This window comes from Coregonus lavaretus (genome assembly GCF_964263955.1).
Source record: "Coregonus lavaretus genome assembly, chromosome: 12".
NCBI classification, from domain to species: domain Eukaryota; kingdom Metazoa; phylum Chordata; class Actinopteri; order Salmoniformes; family Salmonidae; genus Coregonus; species Coregonus lavaretus.
Window position 1 is genome coordinate 5,484,132 of NC_139999.1, and position 16,362 is coordinate 5,500,493.

Sequence of the window (16,362 nt, forward strand, 5' to 3'; positions counted from 1 at the left end):
GAAACCATATATAAATAGAAACATCATGTCTCTTAGAAATTGCAACTCCCAAACATTCCAATCCATGTTTACTTTTCACAAAAATCTCTTTCAAATAGTAAATATCCTCAACAGGTTTTATAAAATGCACGGTGGTTGCATTTCATCTGCTACTACAGAACACTTACTTAGCAATATAAAAATCATAAAACAAACAAGAAAAGCGCCATGTGTCAGACAGCATGAAAGCCATTTTACACACACTCTTTCACACAAACACCTCTAAAAAAAATGTAAAAACAGTAACACTCAATTATCATGATAATCATTTAAAAGATATTAATCAAAACAAAAATGAGGGAACAAACATGATGCCCAAAACTAATTGCTGTTGTTCTTAGTCCAGATAAGACACAGGTGTATGACAGATGGGTTTAACAACGGCTTAACATCTTTTGGTTAGTAAGTCAGTCATTCCAAGCGTGATGTGTGCCTTGAACATCCTAACACAACCCAAACATGGCAAATGCTGAACAATCAGTGGGAACAATCTCAGCTCACCTGTTAAAAATCCTGCAAGAAATTCCTCACCCGTCTTTCTCACATTCTAAAAACACTCCAAACTCATGATCTAAATTTCACGCCCAACCTCAAACCAACAAAAACCCTTGACCAAATTCTAATTCTTTTAAAATCCCTCTCTGATTCTTCGTCCCCTCCCCAATCCCTTTACAGAAACCCCCCCCCCCCCTTCCCCATTCTGAATTATCTCTTGCTGCGGCCCGCTGCTTCTTTCTCCTCCTCCTCCGCTGATGGGCCTTCATAAAGATGTGTGTGTTAACTGTAAGGGTGCCCATGTTGCTGGGGATCGGAAGTGTCCAGTGCGAGAGAGGCAGGTTGAGGTGGCTAGAGTCAGAGTAGTGCAGAAGGTGTCGTGTGCTGAGGCAGAGAAGAAAGTAGAGGAGGATGGGTCAAGGGTGAGGGATCCTGAGAAGATCGCTGTAGGTAGTAGATCTGTGCCAGCACAGAGGGATAGGTGATATATGCTTCAGTAAGGTTGGCTTCATAGCGATGGTTATCAACTGTACCACAGAAATGGAACATAAATCACAGAAAATAGATGTTGTGGTGGCAGCTGCAGAGAAGTATTTGGATATACGAGATTTGACTTCAGAAGAGTTACAGGGTGTGTTGAGTGATGGTGTCACGTCCTCCCAGGCCGTTGGCATTATGCAGGAGCAGATAGGGTCAAAGTAGTGGAATGGGGTAGTGGGTTTTTAATGAGTGTAGGGTTAGTTGGTAGGGTAAATAACCCTACACTTTTTTGTATCACAAAGTGTAATGGATTTATACTATAGTTGAGTTGGGGGCAGTAATGCAACATATTGTGTGCCAACCGCCGTTAAACTCCACCATGTCAACTGCAATGGGGTAGGGACGGAGGTGTTTGGTGAGAGGAAAGATGGCGGAAGCGGACGCTGATGGGGATTGTGAATCTAATGGCGGTAGAATCAAGGAGAATTTGAATATTGTCCAAAAGAATGGAAAACAGAGCAAAGTAGAGTACAGTGCTGAGAATGTCCCTTCGTATCTTGTAGGAGTACGGTTTGTTAATGAGGAGCAGTTGATCGGAATACCAATCTTGAAGAATCCATTTGAGATATCCAAACTGGTAGAGAGAGTGCTGGGTAAAGTGAAGGCTGTGAGGATCACGAGAAGCGGCTTTGTTTAGAATTTTTGTACTTCTGCGGATCAGAAAGAACGTGTTGCGTCTCATCCGGTTTGAGAAGTTTGACGTGTCTCTTCGGAACATGGGGGTGATATCTGGCGTCTCATGGGAAGTCGATGTTGAAGAGATTAAAAATTATGGAAAAGTTATTTTGTTTTTTGATATGGAGTCTCTCCTCACTCCAGTGCAGTTGGGGTATATAAACTACAGAGTCAGAGCATTTATCCCAAGACCAATGCAGTGTGATCACTGTAAAGCTTTTGGACATGTTTCAAGTGTTTGCAGATGGGAAAAGCCGAGTTGTCCAAGTTGTGGAAAAGATCACATCATGTGTTTTAAAAGTGATGAAAATGTGACATGTTGCAATTGTGGTGGGAACCATGAAGTCACGTCTTTGGAATGCCCCACAAGGGTTGAAAGAGAATGAGGTGACCAAAGTCGGGGCTGTCCAGAGCATATCATATGCAGCAGCTGTTAAAAGGGTTGAGGGTTCGAATGGTGCTCCTGAAGAGTCCATGGTGGTGGATAGGCTTTCACTGCAGGCAGCAGGGGATGCCTTTCACCAGCAGGACCCTGACATTTTAAAGGTTAAGAAGGATGATTAATGGCATTGCCAAGGTGGAGAGGAGGTCCAGGAAAGTAGATATCATTGTGGATGCGGTGAAGCGGTTTCTGAGACTAAAATATTTCTCGGCGGAGGAGTTGCATGGAGTATTGTCACAAGCTGTACCACCCCCTAAGGCCCTAGAGCCTGAGAAGGGGGATATGGAGATTTGAAGGAAGGAAGAAGTGGGAGTTTGGTTTTGGTTTTGTCTAATGTACAATTTCTATTTGGGTAGATTAAATTAGTTTTCCCTATCACGTATGGATTTTATTTTTACCTTTTTTTTTCAACCCGTCCAGTTGGTGGCAGCAATACAACTTTTTGTGTTGTAGTCCGCCATTTTGTGTTGTAGTCCGCCATTTTGGGTTGTAGTCCGCCATTTTGGGTTGTAGTCCGCCATTAAAACCCATCGAAAAAAGTTTTGAGAATGACACAAATATTAATTTTCACAAAGTCTGCTGCCTCAGTTTTTATGATGGCAATTTGCATGTACTCCAGAATGTTATGAAGAGTGATCAGATGAATTGCAATGAATTGCAAAGTCCCTCTTTGCCATGAAAATGAACTTAATCCCAAAAAAACATTACCACTGCATTTCAGCCCTGCCACAAAAGGACCAGTTGACATCATGTCAGTGATTCTCTCGTTAACACAGGTGAGAGTGTTGACAAGGACAAGGCTGGGGATCACTCTGTCATGCTGATTGAGTTAGAATAACAGACTGGAAGCTTTAAAAGGAGGGTGGTGCTTGAAATCATTGTTCTTCCTCTGTTAACCATGGTTACCTGCAAGGAAACACGTGCGGTCATCATTGCTTTGCACAAAAAGGGCTTCACAGGCAAGGATATTGCTGCTAGTAAGATTGCACCTAAATCAACCATTTATCGGATCATCAAGAACTTCAAGGAGAGAGGTTCAATTGTTGTGAAGAAGGCTTTAGGGCACCCAAGAAAGTCCAGCAAGCGCCAGGACCATCTCCTAAAGTTGATTCAGCTGCGGGATCGGGGAACCACCAGTGCAGAGCTTGCTCAGAAATGGCAGCAGACAGGTGTGAGTGCATCTGCACGCACAGTGAGGTGAAGACTTTTGGAGGATGGCCTGGTGTCAAGAAGGGCAGCGAGGAAGCCACTTCTCTCCAGGAAAAACATCAGGGACAGACTGATATTCTGTGAAAGGTACAGGGATTGGACTGGGGTAAAATCATTTTCTCTGATGAATCCCCTTTCCGATTGTTTGGGGCATCCGGAAAAAAGCTTGTCCGGAGAAGACAAGGTGAGCGCTACCATCAGTCCTGTGTCATGCCAACAGTAAAGCATCCTGAGACCATTCATGTATCTCCCGAGTGGCGCAATGGTCTAAGGCACTGCATCACAGTGCTAGCTGTGCCACTAGAGATCCTGGTTTGAATCCAGGCTCTGTCGTAGCGGGCCGTGACCGGGAGACCCATGGGGCGGCGCACAATTGGCCAAGCGTCGTCCAGGATATGGGAGGGAATGGCCGGCAGGGATGTAGCTCAGTTGGTAGAGCATGGCGTTTGCAACGCCAGGGTTGTGGGTTCGATTCCCACGGGGGGCCAGTATAAAAAATAATGTATGCACTCACAAACTGTAAGTCGCTCTGGATAAGAGCATCTGCAAAGAAAAAAAAAATGTGTGGGGTTGCTTCTCAGCCAAGGGAATGGGCTCACTCACAATTTTGCCTAAGAACACAGCCATGAATAAAGAATGGTACCAACACATCCTCCGAGAGCAACTTCTCCCAACCATCCAACAACAGTTTGTTGACGAACAATGCCTTTTCCAGCATGATGGAGCACCTTGCCATGAGGCGAAAGTGATAACTAAGTGGCTCGGGGAACAAAACATCAACATTTTGGGTCCATGGCCAGGAAACTCCCCAGACCTTAATCCCATTGAGAACTTGTGGTCAACCCTCAAGAGGCGGGTGGACAAACAAAAACCTACAAATTCTGACAAACTCCAAGCATTGATTATGCAAGAATGGGCTGCCATCAGTCAGGATGTGGCCCAGAAGTTAATTGACAGCATGCCAGGGCGGATTGCAGAGGTCTTGAAAAAGAAGGGTCAACACTGCAAATATTGACTCTTTGCATGAACTTTAATGTAATTGTCAATAAAAGCCTTTGACACTTATGGAATGCTTGTAATTATACTTCAGTATACAATAGTAACATCTGACAGAAATATCTAAAAACACTGAAGAAGCAAACTTTGTGAAGACCAATACTTCTGTCATTCTCAAAACTTTTGACCACGACTGTATAAATGTGAAGCATCTGCTTGGCGTTTCCAGTGAGAGGAAGTCCAGTGGCCAGCAGAGGGAGAAGATGGAAGGAGATGGATTTCGGCCGACATTCTGGACATTTCCTCATCGATTAAACATTTGATCTCATTACAGTTTTCTGCTCCCCAAAACTAGAAATATGTTATGAACAGAGTGGACTTTACCCTTTGCCAAAGTTGTAAAAAAAATCTTCACTGAGTAGGCGTTCCCAAACGGAATATGCAGATGATGCTAGAATGGACCAATAGGATCTCGCTAGCTCCTGCTTGGCTCTGCCCACTATAACTAATTTGTTCCCATTGGAAACGACAGGCTAGCAGCTGGCAATGAATTACTGGGTCAACCTACAAGGACATGGGGTGTCTCATCCTGCGAAAGGGATTTTACAGGCATGCTGGGAACATGAGCGAAGACCGAACACGAGCTTTGGGGTGGGTGGGTAATACCCAGGCGAAGGAGATGGGACTGTATGGAAGGGAGTTTAGTCCAACGGTAGTTATTCCTGTAAATCCACCATGGCTACTCCCGCCTCCAGTAGTTGATCTAGAAGTGTTGGAGAGACTACTGAAAGATAGGGAGGGTGTTGATCCAGCTGATTTCTTTAAGAAACGTCTGGAAACTGTGTATCAGGATTTTGTGGCCATTTACACAGATGGTTCAAAAGATCCAAGGACAGGACGTACTGGGTACAGCATTTGTAGTGCAGGAATGTGGGGTGGAAGTCAGGAAACGTATTACAGATCATCTGGCTGTATATACGGCGGAGCTGATGGCCATACTGTTGGCCTTGCAGTGGGCGGAGCTGATGGCCATACTGTTGGCCTTGCAGTGGGTGGAGCTGATGGCCGTACTGTTGGCCTTGCAGTGGGCGGAGCTGATGGCCATACTGTTGGCCTTGCAGTGGGTGGAGCTGATGGCCGTACTGTTGGCCTTGCAGTGGGCGGAGCTGATGGCCATACTGTTGGCCTTGCAGTGGGCGGAGCTGATGGCCATACTGTTGGCCTTGCAGTGGGTGGAGCTGATGGCCGTACTGTTGGCCTTGCAGTGGGCGGAGCTGATGGCCATACTGTTGGCCTTGCAGTGGGCGGAGCTGATGGCCATACTGTTGGCCTTGCAGTGGGCGGAGCTGATGGCCATACTGTTGGCCTTGCAGTGGGTGGAGCTGGTGGCCATACTGTTGGCCTTGCAGTGGGCGGAGCTGATGGCCATACTGTTGGCCTTGCAGTGGGCGGAGCTGATGGCTGTACTGTTGGCCTTGCAGTGGGTGGAGCTGATGGCCATACTGTTGGCCTTGCAGTGGGTGGAGCTGATGGCCATACTGTTGGCCTTGCAGTGGGTGGAGCTGATGGCTGTACTGTTGGCCTTGCAGTGGGTGGAGCTGATGGCCATACTGTTGGCCTTGCAGTGGGCGGAGCTGATGGCCATACTGTTGGCCTTGCAGTGGGTGGAGCTGATGGCCATACTGTTGGCCTTGCAGTGGGTGGAGCTGATGGCCATACTGTTGGCCTTGCAGTGGGTGGAGCTGATGGCCATACTGTTGGCCTTGCAGTGGGTGGAGCTGATGGCCATACTGTTGGCCTTGCAGTGGGTGGAGCTGATGGCCATACTGTTGGCCTTGCAGTGGGTGGAGCTGATGGCCATACTGTTGGCCTTGCAGTGGGTGGAGCTGATGGCCATACTGTTGGCCTTGCAGTGGGCGGAGCTGATGGCCATACTGTTGGCCTTGCAGTGGGTGGAGCTGATGGCCATACTGTTGGCCTTGCAGTGGGTGGAGCTGATGGCCATACTGTTGGCCTTGCAGTGGGTGGAGCTGATGGCCATACTGTTGGCCTTGCAGTGGGTGGAGCTGATGGCCATACTGTTGGCCTTGCACTGGGTGGAGCTGATGGCCATACTGTTGGCCTTGCAGTGGGTGGAGGAAGTCAAGCCAGACAGAGTAGTTATTTGTTCTGATTCATGTGCAGTGTTAATGAGTCTCCAGTCCTTTAGCTCACGTAGCAGACAATACCTGCTTTATGAGGTGCTACAAACCCATGGCAGGATTAAACAGATGGGTATTCAGAAAATATTTACTTGGGTTCCAGCCCATGTGGGGGTGGAGGGGGACGAGGCGGTAGATGAACAGGCTAAACAAGCACTTAGTAGTGGGGATGTTGAAGTGTCAATGAGCAAGGCAGAGGCAAAAAGACGGATATATACAGTGACGGTGCAGAGATGGCAGGAGCAGTGGAATAGAGATAATAAGGGAAGGCATTTATTTCAAGTACAGAGGAAAGTCGGGGAGGGGAGGACGGCAGGAAGGGACAGAAGAGAGGAGGCTATTTTTACAAGATTAAGGGTGGGACACAGCCAGTTGAATAAGACATTAAACGTGATAGGAAAGCATCCATCAGGAAAGTGTGATTATTGTCAGGAAATAAAGCCTGTGGAGCATGTATTGCTACAGTGTGGGCAGTATCAGAGGGAAAGAGAGAGGATGAGATTTAGTATGAGGGAGAAGGGGATACAGGAAATTAGTTTAAAGAGTATATTGAGTAGAGCGTCATTAGATATAGTCTCAAATATTTTGTTATCTTTTTTTAAGAGAAACGGGGTTAGCAGGTAGGATTTAGTTTATCCCCGTCTCTGGCCCACACTCCAGTACAGTAGGTGGCGGTAATGCACCATAACGTTGGATGCCAACCGCCGATAAACCCCCACTGAAGAAAAAGAAGAAGAAGAAGAAACGACAGGCTGTGGTCTATCTTGTTTAAACTCCACGGAAGAGGAAGAAGAAGAGTCTCCACCCTCTTTCTTTGAACTGCCTGGAAGTAGGCAGACAGACCGAACGGTAAGTGGAAATGGAAATCAGTCAGCATCGTTATAATTGTATGACTCTAATCCATCAAAATCAACGGTATTCATTACATATTCAATCGAGCTTTATATATTTGTCGTTATTGCTGCTGGACATTGTAGATGTGTGGCTCTTATAAAAATGGGCAGATTGGACATTGGGATGTCGGCTCAAAAGATGGTTAAGTAGCCGCTAGTGTTATTTCACTCTACTAACTGCGGCGGTCAACTTTTGCAGATCCACAGTTGGCCAAATTAGATGCTAGTGTCTATGGATTTGACTACACGTAACTAGGGGAAAAGTTGGAAGACGGGTCGGTTGAGTTTTCTGAGACCATATGGCTAGTTGTCAGCTATAGTGACGTGGCTGTCCCATCATGTCTGACCACAAGCTTTTGACACATTGCTGCAAGTATCACGACTGCAGCGGAAACATTGCACATCAAATGAACAAATCGTTACAAATGACGCGGGCATATTAACGATTCAAGCTGCGGGAATTAGCTAACAAGGGAGGCAGGTAGCTTAGTGGGTAAGAGCGTTGTGCCAGTAACCGAAAGGTCGCTGGTTCTAATCCCCGAGCCCACTAGGTGAAAAATCTGTCGATGTGCCCTTGAGCAAGGCACTTAACCCTAATTGCTCCTGTAAGTCGCTCTGGATAAGAGCGTCTGCTAAATGACCAATTATTATTAATTATTAAAGCAAATTAGCCTACTGTAGTTTTCTGCATCCTTGTTTAAAAAAATAATAATATAGATGCATTTAGCTAGGCCAGCATGCTACCTATATTGGTTGGCTGGATGAGTTTGTGTTCAAGAAAACAATTTACAGTCCTTTCATAAGCTAAACCTACACACACAGTGACCAGTGGATGAGGAATACTATGCATGGTTAAGTTTAAGATACACAATACAGGTTAGAGTGGGGTGCTGCCAAACTGGGCGCCTGACCCAACGTGTCAGGTGTAAAAGAAACGCCTGAAACCAGATCCCTTCCCCTAAGTACTTGTCTTGACAAGAAGAAAAGCTGTCACAGAGGGGTTTTTTTTTCTGCACTGTTCAACCAATCCAGTTAATGTGGTGGAGGAGTTAAGATGGAGTGTGGCATTAATGTCCAAAAGCTGAAGTCGTCACAGGCTCTTTACATTTCCCCTGAAAAATGGAACATCTGGTTGTTGCAGACTCTACAGAAGCTAGGGCACCCGTGGAGCAGTTGTTGTGGAGGGTTAAGTGACTTGCTCAAGGGCACAACGACAGGCAATGGCATCTAGGATTTGATACCAGCAACCCTCTGGTTGCCAGCTCATTTCCCGGCAGATATTTCCTGTCAGACCCGGGATTTGAACTGGCAACCCTCCGGATTGCCGACTTGCCTCTAGGCTACCTGATGACACAATGAGTACCAGCTGGTCTCAAACAAGTTACTTAGCTAACAGCCCCTGTGGGTACCTAATAAAGGTCTGTAAATCCAATGGGAAAAATGAAAAAACTGCTTCCTCCAGGCTACTGCTAACAGACTATTGGTTTCTGTTCCTCCAGGCAACATGGCAGCATTGAGGCCTCTGAAAAGGCCCAAGATCGTCAAGAAGAGGGTGAAAAAGTTCATCAGACATCAGTCAGACCGCTATGTCAAAGTCAAGGTACAGTTGGTGTTGGCCACTTTATATAATTAATTGTAGCAACAGTATTTGAATCCTTGCTACGTTAATGTGTTGAACCAGGCGTTTTCAAACCTATCCTCAGGGACCCCCCAGCTGTTCTGTGTATTTTATCTATTCCACAGCCACCACACCTCATTCAACTTGTCAACTAATCATCAAGCCCTTGATGAGGTAAATCAGTGAGCTAGTTCAGGGCTACAACAAAACTGTGAAACATCTGGGGGTCCCCCGAGGAGAGGTTTGAAAACCACTGCGTTAGGGCACATGGAAAACAAGTGTTTCTTATTGGACAAATTCCGGTAGTTCCTTCCTGTGTCCGTTTGTTTTCTTCTGTTTGGTGTCTAATGAACACGACCCAGATCTTGGTTGAGGTCTGGAACATGCAAATGAAGAGCAATCTCTGAAAGTGACACTTACTGCTGCTGCTTCCTTAACCCAATAATTCCCACCACGACGCCTGCGCGATTTGGATTTCGAACCCCTTTTAAACATTGTGTGCGATAAGTCTGATTTAACGGGGGCTGAAGTAGAGTCCGAATGGTTCATTTTAAAATTTTTGTCATTTAGCAGACGCTCTTATCCAGAGCGACTTACAGTTCGTGAGTGCATACATTTTTCATACTGGCCCCCCCCCCCCCGTGGGAAACGAATCCACAACCCTGGCGTTGCAAGCACCACGCTCTACCAACTGAGCTACACGGGGCCCCGTGCTACAAACTGTTAAAAGTGATGTATGAAAAGCTGAGACTCACAAATACATGTAACATGTTTTGCTCTATTGCACTCACAATCTACACAAGTGGTTAGAAGGTAAGGGGTTCTTCTACCGAGAAGATCATAGGGAATCCCAGGACATAATGTCTATAATACTGTAATAAGGTCACATAGTTGCTGTCACAAACACAGAACTCCACACAGTTGTCACTGAATACTTTGATATTCATATCCCACTAAGCAAATTTACTGCGTTCATACAAATTAATTTTGGTCAGGTTTTTTGATTCGGCGGATTATACGTCAATAAAACGTATGAATGCAACTGATTGTCAAATAGTTCTGTGTTCTACTTGTAGCCCTGGCTGTCATGACGATAATGGTAAAACGCTTCATTGTGAGGCTAAATATAAGGGCTGGACATGCAGATAAATGACAGTCGGATAAATGACAAGACGATTGTTGCTAGGGTCTCGGGACTGACGGGGTTAAAGATGCACCCCGTGTTTTCGTATAGTTTTTGGAAGTGGTGCTCGCGAGCCAAAAGTGGCCCCCATTTTTGCTGTGTACGTCATCCATTTTTGTATGACGTTACCTCCTACAATTTGTATGTTACGATTTCCAATTCTTACCATGTTGCGAATTTGTTGCGCTTAAGTTCCTGGAGTGCGTCTTTTTTTTAAGGAATGTGAATGGGGAAAGTGAACGATCTGTCTTAACTGGCCTAAACACTTCCCTAACCCTAACGGAACCAGTTTAGTCACCGCGCTAGCTGGCTACTGTATTCGCGGGATATCGCCTTACTACTCACCTCTCTTACGTTTCTTCTTTGTAGCAAAACTGGCGTAAACCCCGTGGAATCGACAACAGGGTGCGCCGGCGCTTCAAGGGCCAGATGCTGATGCCCAACATCGGCTACGGTAGCAACAAGAAGACCAAACACATGCTGCCTTCCGGCTTCAGGAAGTTCCTGGTCCACAACATCAGAGAGCTGGAGGTCCTCATGATGAGCAACAAGTAAGTCCCAATCCCCGTCATGGATTTAAAAGCATTGGATTGGTGTAAGTATCGGCTGGAGACTGGAGAGTTTCATCAGAAAGCAGGGCTGCATTCAGCAGGGCACCACGTTGTGGAACGTTTCACATAGAAATTATGTAATGTACAACCTATATAATAGACGGGTGTAAGAAGGAGTCCTGTTGGCTCTATTCATGACATTTCATGACACCTGTAACGTTCAACAACGTTTGGGTTTCCTGCTGAACGTAGCCCTCGTGTGGAAGGTAGACTCGTGGTTCAGCATGTGGTGCAACGTTATGGTTTGGTTTGTCCGACCGTGAGTCTTGTGAATATTTTTTTTTTTTTTTGACTCCTATTCATTGTTTTTTATTTTGAAGTGTGTTCATTCAAGTGCAATATTTCATTTGGTGTAATGTTTGTGTCCTAGCCTGGTGGAACCAGCCTGATCTCGCAAATAGCTCACATTCTGAAATGAGACACGAGAGTAGCGGTTTGTCTGCTCGACCAGGCTATGTGGGTCCTCCTTGGGTGTGTTAACCGTGTGTGTGTGTGTGTGTGTGTCTAGTAGATGTCCTGCATGGTGTATAATGTCCTGGAGATCTAGTAGGGTCTGACTCCTCCTCCTCCTCCCCTGACTCCTCCTCTCATCGTTGCCTGCTGGGTCTGCCATACTCATGACGGGTGTTTTGAAGGAGGAGGGAGAGCACGGCAGAGGACGTACCCATTCCACCCTTAGCTTTCCCCGTAGCCAGGAGGTGGAAGATAACCTGCTACATGATCAACCGGGAACGTGGCTATTATAGTTGCATGTGGCTGAGCTTTATCTAAATGCTTTATAGTTTTGGTGTTAGGAATATGGCATGTTGTGCGATAGACTTTTAAGTGGTGTATGCATGGCTCTTCAAATTGATTTTGTTTGAACAGGTGACATCCAGGGTTGGGGTGAAAAAATTCAATTTTAATTAAAAAGCATTGTGGGAAACTTGAATTGAAATATAATTGACCCTGACCCTGATGACATCAGTTGTTGTTTCCGGAGAAATTAAATCTCCTTTTTGCCCTCACATGTCTGTCACTGTAACCAATCTCTCCCCTTGTACTCCACAGGACCCATGCTGCAGAGATAGCCCACAATGTGTCGTCTAAGAACAGGAAGTTGATCGTGGAGAGGGCAGCTCAACTGGCCATCAAGATCACCAACCCCAACGCCAGGCTACGCAGCGAAGAACACGAGTGATCTGGGACGCGCCTCTATTTATTGTTTGTTCAATAAATTATAAATACACCTGTAAATAGTATTTACTCTATTGTTTGCGTGTTTTTATGATATGGTTTAGTGTGATTTTATATTAGGGGGGGTTGTAATGCATTTAGGGCAGGGATCATCAACTAGATTCAACTGCAGGCCAGTTAATAAAATGGAAGCACAAACGGATATGAACATCATTTCAAACCTTGCTTACGTTTATATACGATCTTGTGTTTCTCTGTGCGCGGGAATACTTGAACGGATTTCCAAAATTAAAATCACTTGGAGCTGATTACCTGGTGTTTTCTTTAGTCATGTCCAACAATGAAAATGCAAAAAATGAAATTTGCTCAACTTGGGGTGCCAAATAAAACCACCCGTGGGCCGCAAGTTTGGGAACCCTGCTTTAGGGTATGGTTTCAGTGTGATATACGGTGCATTCAGAAAGTATTCAGACCCCTTTACTATTTCCAAATTTTGTTACGTTGCAGCCTTATTCTAAAATTGATTAAATTATTTTTTCCCCTCATCAATCTACACACAAAACCAAGCCATGAGGTCGAAGGAATTGTCTTTAGAGCGGCGAGACAGGATTGTGTTGAGCCACAGATCTGGGGAAGGGTACAAAAAAATGTCTGCAGCATAGAAGGTCCCCAAGAACACAGTGGCTTCCATCATTCTTAAATAGAAGTTTGGAACCACCAATACTCTTCCTAGAGCTGACCACCCGGCCAAACTGAGCAATTAGGGGAGAAGGGCCTTGGTCAGGGAGGTGACTAAGAACCCGATGGTCACTGTGACGGAGCTTCCCTACAGTGAAGCATGGTGGTGGCAGGGACTGGGAGACCAGTCAGGATCGAGGGAAAGATTAACGGAGCAAAGTACAGAGAGATCCTTGATGAAAACCTGCTCCAGAGCGCTCAGAACTTCAGACTGGGGCGAAGATTCACCTTCCAACAGGACAAATACCTTAAGCACACAGCCAAGACAACACAAGAGTGGCCCAACCAGAATATCCGTGAGTGGCCCAACCAGAGCCCTGACTTGAACCCAATCTAACAACTCTGGAGATCTGAAAATGGCTGTGCAGTTCCCCATCCAACCTGACAGAGCTTCAGAGGATCTGCAGAGAAGAATGGGAGAAATTCCCCAAATACCGGTGTGCCAAGCTTGTAGCGTCATTCCCAAAAAGACTTGATGGCTGTAATCACTGCCAAAGGTGCTTCAACAAAGGGTCTGAATACTTACACTACCGGTCAAAAGTTTTAGAACACCTACTCATTCAAGGGTTTTTCTTTATTTTTACTATTTTTTACATTGTAGAATAATTGTGAAGACATCAAAACTATGAAATAACACATGGAATCATGTAGTAACCAAAAAAGTGTTAAACAAATCAAAATATATTTTATATTTGAGATTCTTCAAATAGCCACCCTTTGCCTTGATGACAGCTTTGCACACTCTTGGCATTCTCTCAACCAGCTTCACCTGGAATGCTTTTCCAACAGTCTTGAAGGAGTTCCCATATATGCTGAGTACTTGTTGGCTGCTTTTCCTTCACTCTGCGGTCCGACTCATCGCAAACCATCTCAATTTGGTTGACGTCGGGGATTGTGGAGGCCAGGTCATCTGATGCAGCACTCCATCACTCTCCTACTTGGTAAAATAGCCCTTACACAGCCTGGAGGTGTGTTGGGTCATTGTCCTGTTGAAAAACAATTGATAGTCCCACTAAGCCCAAACCAGATGGGATGGCGTATCGCTGCAGAATGCTGTGGTAGCCATGCTGGTTAAGTGTGCCTTGAATTCTAAATAAATCACAGACAGTGTCACCAGCAAAACACCCCCACACCATAACACCTCCTCCTCCATGTTTTACAGTGGGAAATACACATGGGAAGATCATATGTTCACCCACACTCGTCTCACAAAGACACGGCGGTTGGAACCAAAAATCTCATATTTGGACTCCAGACCAAAGGACAGATTTCCACCGGTCTAATGTCCATTGCTTGTGTTTCTTGGCCCAAGCAAGTCTCTTCTTATTATTGGTGTCTTTTAGTAGTGGTTTCTTTTCAGCAATTCGACCATGAAGGCCTGATTCTATGGGGCTGCCACAGGGTTCAATTCTCGGGCTGACTCTATTCTCTGTGTAAATCAATGATGTCGCTCTTGCTGCTGGTGACTCTCAGATCCGCCTCTACGCAGACGACACCATTTTGTATACATCTGGCCCTTCATTGGACACTGTGTTAACAAACCTCCAAACGAGCTTCAGTGCCATACAACACTCCTTCCGTAGCCTCCAACTGCTCTTAAACGCTAGTAAAACTAAACGCATGCTCTTCAATCGAACGCTGCTTGCACCCGCCCGCCCGACTAGAATCACTACTCTCGGCGGGTCTGACTTAGAATATGTGGACAACTACAAATACCTAGGTGTCTGGTTAGACCGTAAACTCTCCTTCCAGACTCACATTAAGCATCTCCAATCCAAAGTTAAATCTAGAATCGGCTTCCTATTTCGCAACAATGCCTCCTTCACTCATGCTGCCAAACATGCCCTCGTAAAACTGACTATCCTACCGATCCTTGACTTCGGCAATGTCATTTACAAAATAGCCTCCAACATTCTACTCAGCAAATTGGATGTAGTCTATCACAGTGCCATCAGTTTTGTCATCAAAGCCCCATATACTACCCACCATTATGACCTGTACGCTCTCGTTGGCTGGCCCTCACTACATATTCGTCACCAAACCCACTGGCTCCAGGTCATCTATAAATCACTGCTAGGCCAATCCCCGCCTTATCTTAGCTCATTGGTCACCATAGCAACACCCACCCGTAGTATGCATTCCAGCAGGTATATCTCACTGGTCATTCCCAAAGCCAACACCTCCTTTGGCCGCCATTCCTTCCAGTTCTCTGCTGCCAATGACTGGAACGAACTGCAAAAATCTCTGAAGTTGGAGACTCTTATCTCCCTCACTAACTTTAAGCGTCAGTTGTCAGAGCAGCTTACCGATCACTGCACCTGTACACAGCCCATCTGTAATTAGCCCACCCAACTACCTCATCCCCATATTGTTATTTATTTTGCTAATTTGCACCCCAGTATCTCTATTTGCACATCATCTTTTGCACATCTTATCATTCCAGTGTTAATACGAAATTGTAACTATTTTGCACTACGGCCTATTTATTGCCTTACCTCCATAACTTACTACATTTGCACACACTGTATATAGATTTTCTACTTGTTCTCAACTGGCTTACCTGGTTAAATAAAGGTTAAATAAAAAAATTTATAATAATAATTCACAGTCTCCTCTGAACAGTTGATGTTGAGATGTGTCTGTTACTTGAACTCTGTGAAGCATTGATTTGGGCTGCAATTTCTGGATAAGAGCGTCTGCTAAATGACTAAAATGTAAATGTAAATTTCTGAGGCTGATAACTCTAATTAACTTATCCTCTGCAGCAGAGGTAACTCTGGGTCTTCCATTCCTGTGGCGGTCCTCATGAGAGCCAGTTTCATCATAGCGCTTGATGGTTTTTGCGACTGCACTTGAAGAAACCTTCAAAGTTCTTGACATTTTCCGTATTGACTGACCTTCATGTCTTAAAGTAATGATGGACTGTCGTTTCTCTTTGCGTATTTGAGCTGTTCTTGCCATAATATGGACTTGGTCTTTTACCAAATAGGGCTATCTTCTGTATACGCCCCCTACCTTGTCACAACACAACTGATTGGCTGAAACGCATTAAAGAAATTCCACAAATTAACTTTTAACAAGGCACACCTGTTAATTGAAATGCATTCCAGGTGACTACTTCATGAAGCTGGTTGAGAGAATGCCAAGAGTGTGCAAAGCTGTCATCAAGGCAAAGGGTTGCTACTTTGAAGAATCTCAAATATAAAACATATTTTGATTTGTTTAACACTTTTTTGGTTACTACATGATTCCATATGTGTTATTTCATAGTTTTGATGTCTTCACTATTATGTAGAAAATAGCAAAAATAAAGAAAAACCCTAGAATGAGTAGGTGTTCTAAAACCTTTGACCGGTAATGTATGTAAAAGTGATATATATATCTATATTTTTTAATACAATTGCAAAAATGTCTAAACTTGTTTTTGCTTTGTCATTATGGGGTCTTGTGTGTAGATTGATGAGGGGGAAAAAAAACAATTTAATCAATTTTAGAATAAGGCTGTATAACAAAATGTGGAAAAAGTAAAGGGGTCTGAATGCGTTT

At 44.9% G+C, this 16,362-nt stretch overlaps 1 protein-coding gene across 1 annotated transcript; it reads left to right on the forward strand.

Annotated features, from left to right (window-relative positions):
• The first annotated feature begins 7,364 nt into the window (after nucleotides 1–7,364).
• Nucleotides 7,365–12,386, forward strand: LOC311138967 (large ribosomal subunit protein eL32-like). The gene is made up of 4 exons (XM_084173785.1): nucleotides 7,365–7,446; nucleotides 8,990–9,090; nucleotides 10,661–10,842; nucleotides 11,953–12,386. Exons 2-4 carry the CDS (start codon nucleotides 8,995–8,997, stop codon nucleotides 12,080–12,082), a joined length of 408 nt encoding a protein of 135 aa, XP_084029911.1. The 5' UTR covers nucleotides 7,365–7,446; nucleotides 8,990–8,994; the 3' UTR covers nucleotides 12,083–12,386.
• Nucleotides 12,387–16,362: the final 3,976 nt, after the last annotated feature.

Coding starts and splice junctions, on each gene's coding strand:
- LOC311138967 (XM_084173785.1), top strand. CDS start 8,995: ATGGCAGCATTGAGGCCTCTGAAAAGGCCCAAGATCGTCAAGAAGAGG. Junction 9,091..10,660: donor ACCGCTATGTCAAAGTCAAG/GTACAGTTGGTG, acceptor TCTTCTTTGTAG/CAAAACTGGCGTAAACCCCG. Junction 10,843..11,952: donor GTCCTCATGATGAGCAACAA/GTAAGTCCCAAT, acceptor TGTACTCCACAG/GACCCATGCTGCAGAGATAG.